At 32.6% G+C, this 21276-nt stretch overlaps 1 protein-coding gene across 1 annotated transcript; it reads left to right on the top strand.

Moving 5' to 3' along the window:
• Positions 1–5652: 5652 nt before the first annotated feature.
• LOC148284120 (lysosome-associated membrane glycoprotein 1-like) lies at positions 5653–21008 on the top strand. Its single transcript, XM_088242598.1, has 5 exons — positions 5653–5802; positions 11697–12023; positions 13930–14160; positions 16520–16708; positions 19782–21008. Exons 1-5 carry the CDS (start codon positions 5745–5747, stop codon positions 19922–19924), a joined length of 948 nt encoding a protein of 315 aa, XP_088098724.1. The 5' UTR covers positions 5653–5744; the 3' UTR covers positions 19925–21008.
• The last annotated feature ends 268 nt before the right edge of the window (positions 21009–21276 follow it).

The raw sequence follows: 21276 nt of genomic DNA, 5'->3' as shown, positions 1-21276 counted from the left end.
TAACATAGAAATTCATTTATCATCGTATTTCTTCTAGTATAGACCAGTGCCAATGTTATGTTATTATTATCAATCTTGTTCATATCTTCCTTGTTTCATATTGTTATCTTTGCTGGGACGATTCCCGCGTTCGAACTAATTTTGAGCGAAATGTTCCGATGTTCATGTACGCATGAGACGTTTCATTTCTTTCTTTCTCATGAGAAAATCTAGAGATAAGACATTAGCTTTGGGACAGTTAGAGAAATGACCAGCGAATTGGCGCATTCGACGTAATATGTATATTTGACGGCACACGTGTTTAATAGTTTTCTAGATAACGTCTTAAAAAACGTGAAGATCAATCGGTCCTTGTAAATTTAAATAAATGATTTAAAAAAAAAAATTGTATAACCCATTTGGGTTATATAATTTTTGCATTAATTTTTTTGCAATAAAATAATGCATTTGCATTATTTTATTTTATTTATTTATTCAAATAAAACAACATCCATTACAACAAAAAAATAAATATTTACAAATAAACCAAAATTATGGGCCAATTATAGTTTTCGATACATTACTGAATACAATGTGAAAAAAAGAAGAAAAAAAGCGTATATTGAAATAGACAATCCTCGTCATTCCGCACGTAAAAATAAATAAAATATTACAGTAATAATGAAATAATAAAAAAAATAATCATAAAATATATTTTTTTTGTTTACTTGGACTTAAAAATCCTTTCGCCGGCGGATCCATACGGAGTAATACAAAGCTATAAGTCCTCCCTTCTTTCTTCTTTACTCAAGAGAAAATAATTACAATATTCATGTGTATAAAAAAAAATATAAGGTAGGTTCAGTTAGATTAAATCATAATGATTATTTTTATCAGGGCTCTAGCATTTTCTTTAAATTTGTTTAAAGTGAGGAAATACATATCTTTTTCAGCAAAAACCGTGTTATAATATTATTTGAAATTTTGGGCAAAGATGCATTCTTATTATTATTCGTGCTTGAAATACCAACATGAAATAATTGTTGCAGCCGAGTTGTACGTTGAGGAATACGAATTTTAATTTTCTCAAGCAGTTAAGGGGAATCTAAATTGTTATTGCATATTTTGTAAAGGAAAACGGTATCATGATGATTCTTCTAGATTGTAAGGTATCGATTTTGTGATGTACTGCAGCTTCTTCATGGTTATTGAAATATAAATGATATATATTAAGTAAATTATTTTAATTGGTGGCTAATTTTAGGGGTTATTGACCTAATGGGCATAAGGAAATGCCGCCACTGGTTAAAACTGAACAATTTTTTTATTTATTGTTATAAGAAGCTACATAAATTTAAGTTTTTCCCAATTCGATAGAATATAATAAAGAATTAGACCTAAAAATGTAATCAAATCTAATGTACCGTTGTTTTCAAATTTGAATTTTACTGAATAAAGGTCCTTGAAAGGGGAGCGAGTGAGCTGATGTGGGGTAACCCCTTTAAAGGTTATTTTACGAATCCGAATCTGTCAGTTTTAGAAAAAAAAAATTTATTGACAAATAAAATCAATGTTTTGTACTAAAAAATCCTAATTATTTTCTGATGTACACATCCATATGTATTTAAAAAACTGGTACGAGGCACAACAGTAAATATTTTTCAGGACCATTCGATTCTTGCAACAAACTTTTTCGTCACGAAACAAAGCAAATCAACTGGCGAACAATACCTTTTCGTAAATATTTGACTTATTAATGTGTTTATGCACATATTATAAATACGAAATAAGACACGGCACAGCTGTCATTAGGCAGAAATGATAATGGTCGGCTGGATCACGTTCTTTGGAAGCCTCCGCTTACAAATCATCAAGTTCTCGACGCCGCGGCCGCGCCACCGCCGACGTCCTAGACGTCCACTGATGACAATCCGTTGGCCGTCACGTTGGAACTGTGGAGAGTATGGAAAATGTTAAGATCAGCGGAAAGAAAAATAGTTAGTTGTTTTATATTCCTCTTCTTTGTTTATTGGCTTTTACACCTCGATTGATATTTTACAACAATCTAATTTTAATAATAAAAATACGGGAGCATGAATAGTACGTTAAACACGGTGTCCTGTATGTTTACACTCACTGAATCCTGCAATTTTAGATTGCATGTGCTGTAAATAAGGCACATAAGGTTAGAAACCTTAGCAGCAGCAACTTTTTAAAAATATTTATTTAAAATACCCCAGGTGTTATTAAATTTCCTGTAAGGGATATAGTGTAATTAATTGTACCTACAAGAAAGAATAAGAAAATAAAAATGGTAATTTTGCTTGTTTTTGTTAGGAAATAAATATCAATACTTGAAAGACTGCATCGGAGACAAAATAAAAAGCACACGATGACTCCACTAGCCACACGAGATAAAGAGTTTTAAAATTATAAATAAACAAATAAAAGGTTTTAAAATTCTTAATAAACATAAAAAGAGCAAAGGTATCAACTTTCTCTCAATAACATATGTTTTATATTATTAATAATTAAGTAAGTAAATACTATAAAACTCATATTTGTAATTTAATTATGTAAAGTAAGGTAGGTACTATAAGTACTAGGTAGTCGGACATCGGGTAGTCAGTACATCGGGCCTTTATATCAAATCTAAAATTGCGCCAATTGCTGGAATCCTGTATAGACTTCAGAACATGCTTCCAACAATACTTCTTCGGCACGCATATTTTGCCACGTTTCACTCTCATCTACCCTATCTTACCTGTGTCTGGGGATTTGCGACGAAAAAGAGGATTGCGGAAATACAGCTTCTACAAAATATAGCAATAAGAAATGTGTTATATACACTTGATAAAAATACACCTTAAAATTAAGCTATAACATAAATTGGAAAAAATGCCCACGAAGACTTCAGCGTCTGAGCGTGGGCCATTTCTTTTTTAATTATTAAAAAGTTTATAGCATATAAATATAGTAAAAGAAAAACCAAATTAACATATGCTGATATCAAGAAGTATTTTGTTTTCAAAGAGATAAAAACGTAAAATTCTGATACAAATATAATTCCATTTAGTATTTTACCTTCATATGAAATAACTAGCACTTTTTTACCAATATTTCAACATAAATTAAACTCAAATTTAACGCTTACATTCAACAGTGATATACATAACCATCGCACACGATCTCATAACTGTCTACATTTACCCCTTGTACACTCCTCTAAATTCGGATTGAGTTCACTCCTCTACACTGCCTTTACTCAATATAACCTCCTGCCTATTCACCTTAAATCAATTTCTTACCAGTCTACGAATGGAAATCAAATAACGCTAAAAAATCATTTCCTTAAATTATTTCTCGATAACCCTTGATCTGACCATTTTAGTTTTAATTATGTTCAACTAAATGTATTTTTATCTGATAATCTTTATTTGTATCTATCTCAGAATGAGTTTGCTAACTTATGGGAATACTATTATGTTTTGTACATTTTCGTATTTTGAAATAAAAAATAAAAAAATTACAATTTAGGGAAAATACATGTCGAAGAAAATCTACTCTTAGGTCATTTGATTCAGGCAGAGGAAAACATGTCGAAATCCGGCGCTCCACAAACACTGGATTCGGAGATCGTGCTTTTGCCGGTGCCGGCAACTTATTCAATTCAATTAATTTATTTTTAATATAACACATACATAACAAACATTTATTCAATACGTACATATTATAAAAAAGAAAAAAAAATACACGAAAGATACTTATGTCAAAGTAGTAGGAGAATCCTGCTCCGGAAAACCCCTTCGGATACATGGAACAGATCAATATCCAGAGCGATGTTGTTCAGCATAGCAGTAGCCCTTCCAACAGGCATAACCATAGGTAGGTTGGTCCTGAATATCGGAATATGAAACAATCTATGCTGACGCTGTCTTAGGTAATTATTAGGAACATACAAACCAATGCTCATCATAATCTCAGAATTATCTATCATACCGCGAAACAACCAAAAAAAAGTGTAGTCAAATACACATTCCTTCTAGTCTCTAAACTGATGTAGCCAAGCATACCCTGACATGAATGAATCATCGACAGTCCCAGTCATTTCAGATCCTAATTAAAATCTCACTTCTTTAGTTTACATACCCTCAATTTTAAATCAGCAAATATATTATGTCACTTCAGCCTAGTTAGAATTTAAATTTAAGTATACAATTGTAAAGCGCCCTTGAGGTGATTTTTCACAAAAATGGTGCTATATAAATCAGCGAAATATTATTATTAGATAGGTACCAATGTAAGTATGTAGCCAAGGTAGGAGAGAAGAAAACAATAATACATACAAGTCATATTATCTATATTTATTAAAATTGCTAATTTTGGTAGGTAACTGTCGCAACTTGACCTAAGTTATTATTTGAAATTTAAGTTTAATATTTAGACAGTCACCGTGGCGGAGTTGGTTAAACAGCAAACTGCGAAACTGGCATCGTGAGTTCGATTCCCGCCAGTTGCAAGAAAAAACAAAGATTTTTCCTCAATTGGTCTGGGTGTTGTGGCGTATTTTTCATAACTTCCTTCCATATCCTCTCTTTACCACCTGCGGACAAACCTTGAAAATAGAGGTTAGCGGGTTATTCTTTTTTTCTTAAAGGCAGGCGCCGTAGCGCAGTTGGTTAAACGGCCAATTGCGAAACTGGCGTCGCGGGTTCGATTCCCGCCAGTTGCAAGAAAAACATCCAACAAAGATTTTTTCTCAATTGGTCTGGGTGTTGTGCTGTATTATTCATAATTTCCTTCCATATCCTTTCTTTCCCACCTGCTGACAAGTCTCGAGAATAGAGGCTTAGCAGGTTATTCCTTTAAAAAAATATTTCAAACTGTTCCCTGAAAAACTACTGGTACCTAATAAATCGTCATGTATTTATTGTTAATTTATTTATTTGTCGAATTACTACGGGCATTTTATTTTTAAAATGTGTATAGTTCGTGAACAAACTCCTCAATAATTAAATATTTTACATGATTATGCTTCACGTTCACGTGCTTGACGCTTGACCCAGATAAACAACTATCTATGAATTTGTAATTAATTTGATAAGCAGGTAATATTGATATATGTATTATATTAATTTATTACTATAAATTCCTATTAAACATATATGATAAATATTGAGAACAATATACGGAGAGGTAGTAGATCCTTAGCTACCTAATTCAATAATTTATTGACGCAATGTAATTAAAATAGATATGTAGATAAAAATAGTCATATTTTCAAACAAAAACAACAACCTACACCGAAAATTACATTACCCATATGCATATTGTGCGAAGCCGAGGAAACAAAAAAAGGTTAAAGCTTTGACATTACTTCGTATTTTTTATTATGATTGCAATTACACGATTTGGAAAATGCTATTAATTTAGCGTGCAACCGGGTAAATAAATATATTTTGTAAATGCCGCCATTGTATTTTACGTTTATTATGTTGGTTAAACTTCATGAATATTTTCTGACAGTCATCTGTTTTGTCGGTGCATTATTCATACATCTCTTTTACGCGCTCATACATGTTGGGAGTTGGAAAAAGACAAAGTATACCGCCATATTTAATTATGCTGTACATTCCTGTCGACTTATAGAATACTTCAGCTCCCATCTCGTCTGTCTCCTCTTATCACACTTCCTAGGCGGTGTACAGTGATCGTTTTTCTGCGCCGTATTTTTATAACATAGTTTAGATCTTTTAAAAATAATCATGGTGCGAACGAAAGTAATAATCCTCGCTCTGTTTGTTATATTCTCATCTGTTCAAGGTAAGAACAACAACTTTAAATAATATAAATCTGCATGCTCCCCATCACCGATTTAGTCATTTTGTATTACCCTTTCATGCTGTGTAATTTTTCTTTTGTTAGATTTAGATCTAATTGTTTCCATTTGACCGTGTTCATATCGAATCGAAAAACGTTATCAATAATGTCTTTTTTATTTTCTGCGAGAGGAATTGGGAATGCGTATTTGAATAGATGGGCATAATTTGTTTTCAATAAACATTTCCGATGCATCATAGTTCAATTGAGCGATAGTAGTTTCTCGCTTTTTATGTAGGTAAGTTGTATATTTTATATATACGGTACAAAAAGAGTCGATGCTGTAATGCCGCTCGCCTTTCAGGTTATTACTCCACGATTGTGAAAGATTTTGTTTACAAATATCGCGACAATATCATATATAGCGATTCTTAGAAAAAATACGTCGATAGTCATTTGTATGTAGTTAGTGTAGGTAAAATAATTGTGTTAATATTGTAACAATACTGACGACGGATGAGTAATATTATGAATAATCCGTGCATATGTTTTCAGGTGGTACATTTTTTATGTTAAGTTTCGTATTTATTTTTTTAAAAATTAATCACTTGCCTCTGTTAAATTTGATTTCCTCAAATCTTTACTTACGAGTTATCCTTGAAATAATCTACCTTCAGATTCTCTCGTCCTATAACTAGTACCTGCTCTGTATTGGTTTGTAGTGACAGTGTACTTTACATCCAACTACCTACCCACTTACCAATCCTGTTTCATTAATAATAAGTATTATTGTAATACTTTGTTACATACGTTTTGACACCTCTTATCTGTAAACTGGCCTTTTCTATACTACACTAAAAATATAAATCTATTATTGTGAATTCATAAAAATTGACACATTTTTTATTTGCATGGTACGCATTAATTTGAGATTATATTTGTCTCTAAATATAAAATAAAATTAATAGTCGAACTTGGTTATAACGAACACAGATTTTTTCCCATGTTTTCTTCATACATTTTTTCCGTTTTATAATGAGCTTCTTCTCGGACATAACAAGCCAAAATATTGTCAATAGTTGAGCAAAAACTCTCCTATCACTTAAAAACATAATTTTCGAAATACGAACCTAAGTAATAAAATCCTAATGGAGGACTAACTTGGAACGCATTGGGATCGGTTTACGTTTATGACACTATGTAAGTGTCGAAGTACCTAATTGGTGTTTTCGCGGACAACATTGACAAAGTATCACACATATGGTTGAAATTGCGTGTAAAAAAGCCAAGCTTTGTGAACCTAGTAAGTACGGGTTCGGCCCATTATTACAATCTACAACTTATTTTGTAGTTTACGCATGACACCCTTGTTTCAGGAGTTTTTCAATTGTTTTTCAAATGCGTTATGAACATTACTAGTGGGTAATGTAGGATAAGTTAAAACCTAACCCAAGAACTGTAAACATGACTATTAATAAGCGGAAGTGTTTCAATTTGTGAAAAAAGGGGAATTATTTATAAAATAGAATGTTGCAAAAAAATGTTAGTGTGTAAAAAGTTTTCCATATCCTTATTCACATCTGCATTTATTTAGAAATTAGTATGTTTATAAGCATTTATTATCATTTTCAATAGTGACTATATGCGATGGCGATTGGATTTTAAAAAAACCTTCTGGAACGAGCAATTTCAGTCAGTTCTGTCTTCTTCGTAATAACCATGTTCGCCTGTACATACATTATCAAAGCATAAATATGTACTAACTCGATACTTTTCTGGCTGGCTATACAACGTTGCAAATAATGAATCCCATGTGCGTAATCAATTTTATGAAACTTAGAATGTAATTGGAATAATATTGTCATACATTTATTATTGGTTAGCGCATTTGCCTACCATGCATATGGATTTGATTACAATCCTCGGTAAAGTTGCCATTGAATATTTTGAAAATATGATTTTACACTAAAATTTCAGAGTCCCTGGACTGGCATCCGAAGCGTAAGCTTGCTATCATGCCTTCATGTATATAAAAACATCAAGGTACGCTGCGGTTGGTGTACCAATGCAGTGTCCTATGCACCATTAGGTGTGGAAAGTGAATACAGGGCTTGTAACATGTCATTGGCTGGTTTAAGTGGCCACTTTACATACTGTAACATTCATCATTCGGCCTATGTTCGAATATTCGTATTTCTTTCATTTTTCCATCTCTTGGTTTTCGTGAGGTTGAAGAGCTGAAACCTTTAATGATGCGGATGAGATTTATCTGACTGAATTATTTCAGTTACTAGGCAATGGTCTAAATTTTTTTTCAATTTATATTCTTCTCTCTGTTGTAGTATTATGTTAATCTTAATAACTCCCTAGAGGTGAAATCCAGTCCTTGTACACAAAAATTTGGACAGTCAAAATATTTTTGAATTCTAACAATGTTTAGTTTCAGTTTAGGTACTGGTGGACTGTTCTTTTTTGATAAATTGGTTTTTAGAAGTAATATTTTTTTGTAAATTGATTTTATCAACTAGTTTACATTGATCTAATTAAGATTTTCAAAAATAGAGTGTTACACAATAATTATTATTTTTTACATCGCTTTGACAACAAATCGCTCCTGTATCAGCACTCTTACAAAATGTTTCTAATAAAAACATTGTAAGGAAATGCTTAGCAGTATACATTCTCTTTAGATAATATTGAAATAATTATGTGCAATGTCACATTTTCAGTTTATAATTGAGGACCCTTTTCACAAAGCAAAATATCTGCAAGTAAAGTTTTCAGGAGAAGGTTTTTTTAATGATAAATAACTACTAGGATTAAAATCCTTTAATTAAAATGTTAAAACAAAAACAATAATACGGTTTTCTGTAAATTCTACATCCTAATTCCTATATTTGAAATCAGTAATATAGAAGCAGTGGAACTATTCGTTTATAAAATCCAAACTTTCCCAATTTTCACAAAAACGATTTATCTATACAGGGTGTTATTTAAACCCTGTCACATCTGAAACCATGGTGATCTGTATGGGCAAGAAGACATATTAGCATATTAAAAAAAATACTTAGAACGAACAATTTTTTTTAAAAGTAGGTATTAATAAAAACAAATTGTTGCATACTTCTGCAGGGGAGAAGCGAGGGGGGCGCCGCCGCGCAGATGACGGTATACCAGCTCCCCTCCCCTCGTTTCTCCCCTGCAGAAGTAATCAACCATTTGCTTTTTTAGATATTTTATTTTTGTAAATTTTATTAGTTCTAAAAATTTATTTTCATGTGCCAATATGTCTTCTTGCTCATACTGATCATTGTGGTTTCGGATGTGACAGGGTTTAAAGAACATCCTGTATATTTTGTTATATGAATGTACAGAAAAGTATGTATAGGTTTGTTATTTCTGAAATATTTTCATATTATTACACAGTAAAATAATAATCCAATCCAATTCGACTTGCTGCAACTTCGCACACATATCGTTTTGCAATTTTTTTATTTCACCAATCGATAAATCTCATATCAGAAGAATCGATCTCTGTCTAAAAATACATTTTGTTTTTTTTTGTAGATGAAAATGGTCCTCAATTTTACTAATATTCATTCATGACTAGTTCTTCTATTGATCTAATAGCATAAATTATGAGTAATCTTGTAAATAATACAAGAAAATCTGTAATTGCAAATTTTATATGAATAGTATGTATTTTCCTTGTATAAAAGTCCTCCAAGCTTTGGTAAGTTTTAAAAATTTAGTGTTTAGTTGAGGAAGTCACGTACTTAAACTGGTTTGCATGTTAATTTTTTTAAATGTTTAACGTACTTTACAATCAGTACTTAAAGGAGAGCGGGGGTGGGGGTGTTGATGTATGGGGCGTTACCCCATCCCCTAACAGTAACAAGTTATGTAATATTTGAAAGATAAGAACATTCGTTACTATGATGACTCATCTCAATTAGCTGTATGTTTGGCGATATATATCATCCTAAATGTGATAATTTATAAAATAGTAAGGCGGTTCTCTTTTGTTGAACATACACAGTTTAATAAAAAATACACAGGATTTATGATTGTTTTTATATATTTCTCAATATTAATATTTTCTCTTTCAAAGTAATCATATGTATGACCTTTAGTTATATCAGCGATTCGGTCTTTATCTCTATCATCGTGAAACATCACTCTTCCATAGTCCTCTTCACCTTTGGGAACAGGAAAAAGTCACAAACAAGCCGCGGCATATCACATTTTCGCTCTGAAATTAAAATTTAATTTTTATTTTATTTTATTTATCGGGGATATCAACAGCAATACATGTAAAAAAATATAACAAATAAAATATACAGACAATAAAACCAATGACATATCCACAGAAATACAGGAAATACTCATACAATACATGCTAGTGTGTTTGTGTGAGTGTAAGTGTGTGAGAGGGTGGGTGAGTGGGTGTTATAATGGAATGAGGGTGGATATGTGTGTAAATATTATTGCACAAGTGTCAAAAATATATAAAATATTAAGAATTAGAGATAAAATAACATTTTATCATAGAAATTAAGTATAAATGCGCATTTTAAATGTTAATTTGTTACAATCAAACGGATCAATGAGGGAAAAGTTCAAATTATATTCACGAGCTAAACGGTGAAGAGTTCTGGGTATAGTTCGTACGAACTGCCGGCACAAGAAATAGAGAGCTCGACAAGTGACGGGTGCGGTAGCCAGGGACATTTAATGATAACTCCGACATAAGACATAAGAACGGGACTAATAATAATAATTTTGAAAATTCGCTGATTGTACCAAAATGCGTCTTATTAGTTTGTCTGTCAAAACCAACTATGCTTCAAAAATAGTTGAAAATTTTCATATTTATTATAAACATCTAGGAAAAATATAGGCTCTTACAATTATTACGTATTAAATTTAAATATATTGTAATTTTTTTTTATCCAATTTCATGCAGTTAATCGAAATGATTCGTCATAGTAACAAATGTTCTTCTTAAAAATGTATTTCAAATCGTATATAACATTGCTATTGCTAAAATATTACAACAGAGATAAAGAACATTTTAGAGAAGGTAATATAGAAGTCTAGGTATCTTCAGGGCTTATGACCTGTCATTGGCTGGTTTCAGTGGCCACTTTACAGACTGTAACATTCACCATTCTGCCCATATTTGAACATCTATATTCCTTCAATTCTTTCATCTGTTGATGTTTGTGATAAATCCACCTAGTCTATGAAGAAGTATAGAAATTGAAAAAATTCAGACGTTGCCTAGTACAAGCCATAAGCCCTGTAGATGTCTAGACTTCTATATTTCCTTCTCTAAAATATTGTTCACCTCTGTTGTAAAATGTTAATATTGACAGCTCCCCGGGGAGTTGAATCCAGTCCTTGTCTACAGAAATTTGGACAAACTCAAAATATTGTTGATAGCTATTGCTGTTAAGGGATGGAGCAAATCTGAGCATTTTCCTTTGCAGTATCTGCCTAAAAATGAAAAAAAAACTCTTGCTTTGAAAAGGATTCCTTCTGAATGTCTTATCTTCATATTTGCATTTTCATCAGTCATCAGTCTGTATTTGATTGTGCCCTCTATGTACTCTATATCAAGGTAACCTAAACTAATTGATTAGTCGCTGGAATTATTTACTTTACAAAAAGATAAGCATTTCAATAATATTTTATTACAACTTTTTTACATTATTATTTACTATATTATTATTCTGGCAACATTGCAAACTCATTTTATTGCACACGGTGTGACTAAACTTATGTTACTGATTGTTTACATGAGTAATCAATCACGCTAAATTAAAATCTGATTGTTTCTTAAGGAATTTGCTTTCACATGTAGTATATATAAATGGGATGTATTTCAATTACAGATGGCTCGGGAGCTAAAAATGGGGACACAAAAGCAGATAAACAAGTAGAGGAACCATCAATCATCATCCCTAAACCGCACATGCCTTCCGCAACGTATAAGACAGACAACAAGACTACCACTAGTGCCCCCACTACCAGCTCCAGCACAGCCGCTCCCACCACCAGCACTAGCACCACCTCGGCACCCACTCCCGCTCCCGCCCCCACCCCTGCCCCGACTCCCCTCCCTCCGCCGTCAAAGGGAAAATGGGCTTTCACCGATCAAAACAAGACCTGTGTAATTGTACAGATGGCTTTGCAATTCAACCTTACTTATCATACGAAAGGTACTTAATAAAATAAATATTTTATACTGTCTTGTGATTAATGATTAATATTTTGAGCCCTTATTATGCCACTCCTTCGTTTTGTATGTAGCGGAAACGAGAGTGAAATATGATTTTGATCGCATTAGAGTGAGATGGATATGCGATACGCACAAACTTACGAAACTAAAGAGTGACGTAATAAGGGCAGTGGCTGTGTGTAAGTGTGTAAAATATAACCAGAACTGTGACATAAATGCTACTCTTATCTATACACTGAAGATGAAGTCGAGTAGAGATTGGTCTGGCACAGGTTTGTATTGTTAAGTGCTTTTGTCTGCAACGTCTGAGATTCCTGGTTCGATTCCCAGCAAGGTCAACGTGAAGTATATAATTACCCGATCCACACCATCCATGCGGATTCCCAAAATTACTAAATAAAAATAAGTAAGACTACAATTATCTGAATTAATGTTTGCCAGATTTAATTGCTTTTGAAATAATACAGCGAATTGGAATCACATTAAAAACCTACTTAAACACGTCCAGCAAAGTTGATTGCACAATTAAATTAAAAGCATCTCCTTTATTTTTTATTTCCTGATAACGATTTGGATATTTGGCAATCCGGATGACCAGAGTTCTACTGTAATCAAAAATAATAATTATGGTATGTATTTTACATTGCAACATGTTAACTTACCTTCCAATGGTTTTACTTTTACAACTGCTCAAATATTATCTCAGGTTTATACATCTTTTATGTTTAAAGGCAATTAAAGACTCCTACAGTACGATTTTTCTAAGAACGGTCACCTGACCGTTCTATTTAGGAATGTGGGGACTCTCAAATTGAATTCTAAAAATGTCTATTTAAGTCCTGTGAATCGACTCTCATGGGAAAATATGAATGGCTTCTTTAAGTTATGCATACTTCAGGAAGTAATCTTCAAAAATGGTCAAGTTCAAATTTTTTTTTTCCCAAATATATTTTTACTCTTACAAACTATAAACAATAATAAAAATAATGTGACCTCACTGGGGTGACCCGTGCCGAGGACACTTAACAATATCCTTTTTTGAAATGTTTTTACATTTGAGAATAAACAAAGAAGACTAACTTAATTAACAGAGATTATTAACAAAATATTCAGACTGTTTTAAAAACTAGGTATATATGTACATCTGTATTATTTATATTGCAAAACGCACAATGAAAATAACAAAAACCTAACATAAGCTATACACTTATGGAGCAGTTGATTCAATATTGGTTTGGGTATATATATATAGTATTTCTCGGTATTATTTGGGTATATATATAGTATTTCAAAAAATACATCAATCAATAGGGAGTTGAAAGTGGGGTGGGGTTACCCAATTGGTTAACTTTTAATTAAAAAAGCTGGCTGTAAAAAATATTTGTTTATTAAGGGAATATAATTTTTTAATGCGAAAAATCTCCATATTATTTAATTTAAGTTCTTTCTTGTTATTGAATGTAAATTTTTATTTATTATTTTTTTCTGCCTGTGATTTTTGTATTTTTAAAATACTATATATATATATATATATATATAGTACGGTGAAGGTGGAGGTGTATTTTAGTATTTGTATGTTTGTGAGGTGATTGTGATTCGATGTTTTCGCAAAAATGTTCACATTACTCTCAACCATAAACTATTTCAATAATTTGGTCTGATTTTTAATCAAATGAATAGTTAATTGATGTTGTTACAAAAAAGTATTGCTTATGATTTACGCAACTATTTTAATTTAGGTTTATTTTTAAAAATAGTAAGAGGAAATCAATTTGAGCGGGATTTGCATTTTGGATCAGTAAGTCTGTGACTACTTAAGAATCATAACCGGGTTTCGTCAATGGTAGCACCCTGATTATCGACTTGAATTTATATATTTCTTCCAGATTCCAATGTTTCCCACGCCGTGTTCGACTTGCCCGTCAACTCTACGAAGGTCACCGGAGGTGTCTGTGGCAGTGATATACAGTCAATCCTTCTCACATGGCCAACCAGTGGTGATCTGATGAACAACTTGAACCTTACTTTTGACATGAATGTGACCTCCAACAAGTTTTCACTGAAGACTCTGGATTTAGTGGTTGTTCAGGATGAGGCCACCTTCCCCAACGCCAAGGGTAAGAATTAACTTATTATGTTTTCATAACCATTAAGATGCAGCTGAAATTCTCCCATGTGTCTATTGTATTCTTTGTCAACATTTCAGATTTCTTTGCATTCTTCAATGCTAACCCTGATGATCAATGCTATAATGCAATCACATTAAATTTTTCTGGGTTATTGCGCCATGTGTCGTTCATACTCTTGCTGACGTTTCGGATCACATTGCTGCATTCAAAATCAACCCCGGTGATGGATGTTGCACTGCAATCCGATACTTTTACAACACACAACCCCCCAGAATTTTTTTATTTGCAATCAACTCTAATCCCGCATTTGTTGTTTCTCTGTGATATATTTTTTAAACTAAATGTTAGTGACATGAGATTAAGGCACTTGTGTATGTGTATATTTTGTATTCAGTAATTTTTTGCACTACAACAGGCTAGAAGGTCATATTATAGTGGTGAATTACAGTACTAAACAGCTTAACACCCAGGCTTGAAAAAACACATTTAATTTTTGCGTTCTCACTGGGAATTGAACTCAGAATCTTCCGCGTGGGAGTCAAGTATCTTCGTCTCTGTGTTAAATTGTCTACTGAATTTAATTAATAATGTAGCCAAAAACTGAACCCCTGTCCAAGTATGTCTAAATTATCCTCGAGTGACAGCGTGTAATATAATTAATTATAATGTCATATCATATTTTGACTCTCATAGCATCAGCCGAGTTATTTAACAAGTATGTTATGATGATGTATGTTTTAGAACAGTCTGTCTGTCTCAAGTATGTTATGATACAGATCATGCAATATTGTAATAATGTAATCAATACGCAGCAATTAAGGTTTCACGTATTAATCCAATATTATTTTGAATACTCATAATACCTGTTTAATTTTTTATACACAAAATCTAAAGCGTTTAATAACACGTCATACAAGATTGACAGATATATGAGGGTTCCTTGAAAATTCGCAGAATGGTAGGGTTGCCAGGGGGGGCGGGGATACTTATTTACACAATAAATCACTAGCGTAAATACCAAATATTGACAACAATGAGTGATAAGCTCCAAGTTACATCTAAATATGTGAGTCAATCCGGAAGAAATACCGAGTTTGGATAAAATTGAGTTTTAACCCGTCATCAAATTTTTCACTGAACACTGAACATAAAAAACACAGTATAACGATTTGAAAGAGGTGTCAACAGTATACGGGAACTTTTTTCCTAGAATAACTATGATTTACAAATGGTATAGTCTTTTCAAATATGCCAGTCAATCGAAGACGACCCCTGACCAGTCAAGGCCACTTTGTCAAACTTTTTTTGGGATATATATACCCTGTTCGTTGACTCCAAAGAAAATTGTGTCAGTAGAACCGGAACATACTACGCTAATCTACCTGAGCAGTTAAAGGCAGATGTGAAGGAGAAAAGGAGATAAAATTTTACCAAAGGTGTCTTGCTTCTCCAGGACAACGCGCCCGTGCCCAAGCGCAATGTTGCAATGACTGCTCTTCACAAATGTGGCTTCCTAATATAGAACAACCTTACCCTCCATACCCAGCCCCCTCGATTATTGTTTATTCCTTCCATTAACAGAGATAGTGAGAAAATCCTGTCATCTGATCTAAGTACATTCCACCTTTGTTGGAATACCCACATATCTTTTATATTCGGTATTATATTTTTTCATAAATTGTTTGTTTAATAGACTCTTTCTTATTTACAAAGAAGACCGTAATATATTATACATTCTAAAATTCTACTTAGTGAAGCCATATTTATTTTAATCAGTAAGGAAATAGACAAAAAGTCGGTGTACTTTTTTAGTCGAGTCTACTAATCTAATCACATTGGGTAATATCACTTATTTTGTTGGGGGAATACAGCTCGTGTCAACAAATACTGGCGAGGTACTAAACATAAGGGTGTAAAGAAAATTAAAAATACAAAATGGAGAAAGCTTTAAAATCGAGCAATGTGGCAACTTCAACATTTTGATTTGGAGTTTGGCTAAATTTTTGTATTTTTTTGTTTAGATAAACAGAACTCATCAAATGGCAATAAGGAATATATTCGGCATAATTTTTTTTAAAGGCGGGTTCTGGTTCAGGTTGAAAGTCTGGGGCACATCAAACACAGCTGTGAATCTGCCGTGCAAAAAGGAAAACGAGCAAAAATACCGCGGCGTGTTATCCGCGACTGAGATAATATAAATCAAACCAGTCTGTTGATGTTGTGAGAGTGATGAAACTGGTTATTGATTTAACAAAGTAGTCAAATTTTACGATGAATTTTGTTAACTAATTCGAATGTTTAATTCCCTAGATGATTATTTTATATTAACATATGTCTCATGTTACAGATGTCAACAAGACCCTGAAGCTGTCCCATTCTGGAGATACTTTCTCTACTCCGGTGAGCATGAGCTACCGCTGTGTGAAGATGCAAGACATGGTACTAGAGTCCAGTGGAGCCAATAACTCTACCGTGGCCCTCAGTAATATTCAATTCCAGGCTTTCCACACAGATAAGGGAAGTTCCTTCGGCAGTGGTGAGTGTTTTTTTTTTATTTAACACCATATTTGAAGATTATTGCAAGAAAAAATCTATTTTTAGCGGGTAACTTACAAATGTTGATTTTGAAGTTACCTAGCTGTAGTAATACCCTGCGATATTATGTAAATTAAGAAATTAAATCAGCCAATGACAGGTCACAGCCTTGTAATCATCTACATTTTTATATTCTTTTCTCATGCAGGTTATTCATCTCTATTATCGGTTTTGTGTTTAAGTAGCTTTGTTTGTCCAAGTTTGATCCCAAATTCATTGCATTATCTTGAACCTCAGAACTTATATTATCAAACAACAACAAATCATCTCGCCGTTTCTCCGTAAGGGTAGGCAGAGATGATAGAATGTCACATCACTCTATCTTTGCATACATATCTCGCTTCCTCTACATTCATACATCTTCTCATGCACGCGCGCCGATTATTCCGACTTTTAACATGTCCATCTTCAAGTATTTGTTGGTTTTGGTCATTCCATGTCTTTCTCGGTCTTCCTCTATTTCTGCATCTATCAACATTCGCATTGTAAATATTCTTAGCCGTTCTTTTGCTGTCCGTTCGCTCTACATGTCGAAACCAGCGCAGAGCTCCTTTCTTGATTTTGTCGATAATGCTTATCTCAGCCTTACATAATGTACGGATCTCAATATTTGTGCATCTATCGTACATAGTTTTACCACACATTCGCCTGAGAGATCGCATTTCGACAGCATTCAGCCTACTTTCATCTTTGTTTTTCAAAGTCCTCGCTTCGCTCCCATTCATCAGTGTCTGGACCAGAACTCCATTGCGAACCGCTAATTTTGCCTCTTCTGACAAACATTTATTTGGCAAGGTTTGATTTAAGTGCACCGTTCACTCTGTTCCCGGCACTCACCCTCTTTTCAATATCTTTATCAGTCATTCCATCCCTAATAAACATACTTCCCAGATACACAAATTCCTCTACTTGTTTTAGTATAACTCCATTCACAGTGATTCCACATTTAGTCATACTTTTATTTCTTTCAAAAACCATCACATCGATTTATCGACATTCATCAGCAAATTGCTTACCTTGCATACATCGTAGACCTTTGTTACCAAGAAGTTCATCTTTGTTGTTAGCAAGAAGCACGGCATCATCAGCATACAAAGGACAATTGACATTTAAATCACCCATTTTTGCTCTCATTCTTAAGTCTTTCAGTTATTTTATGCAGTTATCGATATACACGTTGAACAGCCTTGGTGACATCACACATCCCCGTTTGACTCCTTTATGAATGCCAAACCACGTTGTGCATGATCCATTTACCCAAACACATGCTGCGCTGTCTTTATACAGAGAGGCAATAGCTCGTGTCAGATTTCCGCTCACTATCCATCTATTTAATAAATGTGCCGATGTTAAAGGATATAAATAATCCAATGAACTTACATAACATCTATCTATTGTTGACGTCTATAAATTAGTTTGCTTAATTTTACTGTCAAGTTTGCCTTTTAATTGAGTATGAAATTTTCCACTTCGAGAGTTAGTCATTATTTGTGATAACCTCGTGACATTAGATAGTCATTGTGGTTATTAATAATAGCAATTTCGCTTTGCAAATTTATCATTACATATCCTGTATTAAAACACAAAATTAACGGAGCTTTCATTGAAAACAGTACATGTCGGCGGCCTCCGTGGTGTAGTGGTCAAGACGCTTGACTCACGCACGGAAGGTTCCGGGTTCGATTCCCGGTGAGAACACAAAAATTAAAAATGTGATTTCTCTCAAGCCTGGTTGTTTTGTAATGTAATTCACCACTGTAATTGGGCCTCCTGGCCTGTTGTGGTGCAAAAAAAATTGAAATGAAAAAAAAATTGAAAAATTGAAATGAAATGAAATGTCAAATAAGTTTATATGGTTTGAAATTAAAAGTGCCTCGATTTATTTTTTTTTTTTTTAAATTCCTAATACTAGTAAATTTTTTGTGAAATTCAGTAATTATGGTTCCAAAAGTATTAATAAATATCTTTTCAATTGTGATACCTCGAAAGATAACACAGAAGAGGGTGAACATTAGCATATTACAACATAAGTAAAGAATATTTTAGAGAAGGGAATATGGAAGTCTCTGCATATACAGAGCTTGTGACCTTGCTGGTTAGAGTGGCCACCTTACAATATGTGTAACATTTGCAATTCTGTTTATGTTTGAACATTTGTATTTTTTCAATTCTTCCATCTATCGATTTTTGTTGAGTTAGAGAGCTGAAATCTTATTGATGCGGGTGAGATTTATCTGACTGAATTATTTCGCCTACGTACTACGCCCTAGGCAATGCCTGAAAATATATTTCATTTTGTATACTTCTTCAACCAGTTGGTTTAATCAACATTATTATTAGGGAATATTCAAGTCTGGATATTTACAGGCCTTATGACCATTGGCTGAGCTGTGTGATCACTTTACATAACTACACTTTTAATAACACTTTAACACTTTGATAACTTTACTTTACATAACATTCACCATTCTCCTTACATTTGAACATCCGTATTTCTTCAAGTCTCTATTGATTTTTGTGAAGGGAAGAGCTGAAATCTTTATTAATGTGGGTGCAATTCTACTAGAGAATTCCTGAAAATACATTTCTATTCTTACGCTTGTTAGGGCCAGTTGCACCAAAATAGGTTAAATTGAAAAAAAATTCAGCTAAATAAATGTTGTAGTTTTGTTTAATTGTACAAAAAATGGGTTGTATAAAAAAAGTAAGATAAAATATTTAGACTACAAAATAGTAAATAAAATAAAAGTATGATAAAATATTTATACTACGCTGCAATTATTAAACTTTTTTTTACTTTCCTTTTTGTGGTGCAACTGGCACTTCTAACACTTAAACTCCGGTACCTACTTGCATATAAACATTTGAACACATTCCAAATATTGTTCCGTTAAATTTACAACTTTTTTGTCAACAGTATTATATTTTATTTTTTTTTCCAATTGTATAGTTTGATGTATCCGAATCTATGTATTTAACCGGTTTACTGAATTGAAATAATTATATTTTTACAGCAAATGATTGCGACTATGTTGACGTTCCGGATATAGTCCCTATTGCTGTGGGCTGTGCCCTCGGGGGGCTGGTATTAATAGTTCTCATCGCTTACTTGGTTGGAAGACGCCGCTCTCGTGCACAAGGATACCTCTCAATGTAGACACCTAGCATGTTACTCTAACTCTACGTATCTTTGTGTTTTAAACAGTTTCATTAAAAAACATTTGGCGTAAACCTTATTCCCAAGTAGGACTATAAAAGACCCAAAATAATTAACTGCTTTCACTGTAATTGTCATTTTTGTAAAATATCATAGCGAACAAAATTTTTTACCTGGCTGAAATCCATTAATGTAATATTTTTTTCGAAACCTCGTAATATTATATGTCCTGTAATGCTGGTAAGGGTGATGCGTTCATCAACAAGAAGTGTGATTTTTAATTTAGTTTAATATACATGTTTATATATACATATTATGATATTCTGTTTTAGTTACTAATTATGGTGACTGCCATATCGACATAACCGATATAAAACTTACATGGAAATAGTAAGATCTTCTTGTATCTTATATAAATATCTTTCTGTTTTTACTGTTGTATTTAGAAAAATGTTATCCCTTTATTTTAAGTAAAATAATTTTGCCTTTTAACAATGCATATTTCCTTAAAAAAAAATTTTATTAAAATAATAATATTGCCATTTTATGTTGAATTTAAAATATTCCCATTTAATTAATTTATTGGAATTATAATTTTAAACCGAGATTAGCCAATTGAAAATGAAATCCCCCTTTAATGTGTGTAATCATGAATATATTTTATATGAAATCTCTGGATAAATAATATTTATAGTGGGAAAAGATTGGCCAATTTTCTGTAGCAAGTACTGTGTAACTGAATGGAAGCAGAGTAGGACTTTAAAAAAACTTTATTTACTACCGCTTTCCCAATGGAAAACTTTTTATTGCATTCTTACAAATCTTGATGAGTTTTTTTAACCACAATGTTTTATAAAAGCAATAAGAGATGATATAGTACATTGCATGTATATAATATATTTTAATCTCTTATTTAAATAGTTCCGACAGTTTGTACTATCTTAGGCTTTTTGAAACAACAGAATGGCTACCTTGACATAAATGGCCCATAATCCTAAATGAATGAAAAGACTTGAAATGTGATTTGAATGTTGTAATTATTCAAAATTTTACGAAATAAAAGCTATAAAACAAAAAAACAAAATTTCATTGTAGTGTATAATTTTAGTCCAATTACTGTTTTTATACGACAATTTTTTTTTTTTTAATTTATCGTTGACCAAATTTATCATGGGACTTATTCCTCGAAGTGTGTCAAGCCAAGCAAGGAGAAAGCCAATGAATATATTTGATTAAACTTAAGTACAAAAATATAAGCACTTTGGCGGGTTTATTGCTAAAAGCTGCAGTCGACCAGAAAAAAAATTGGTTAAAATTTGTACTTATTTTTATTTTGTTATTAGAAACACTTG

Source organism: Micrasema longulum, unplaced genomic scaffold (assembly GCF_059751315.1).
Source record: "Micrasema longulum isolate JH-2025_06_02 unplaced genomic scaffold, ASM5975131v1 h1tg000147l, whole genome shotgun sequence".
NCBI classification, from domain to species: Eukaryota; Metazoa; Arthropoda; class Insecta; order Trichoptera; family Brachycentridae; genus Micrasema; species Micrasema longulum.
The sequence above is the reverse complement of the archived record's forward strand: the minus strand, read 5'-3'. Positions and strand labels throughout refer to the sequence as shown.

Coding starts and splice junctions, on each gene's coding strand:
- LOC148284120 (XM_088242598.1), top strand. CDS start 5,745: ATGGTGCGAACGAAAGTAATAATCCTCGCTCTGTTTGTTATATTCTCA. Junction 12,024..13,929: donor CCTTACTTATCATACGAAAG/GTACTTAATAAA, acceptor TATTTCTTCCAG/ATTCCAATGTTTCCCACGCC. Junction 16,709..19,781: donor GGGAAGTTCCTTCGGCAGTG/GTGAGTGTTTTT, acceptor ATATTTTTACAG/CAAATGATTGCGACTATGTT.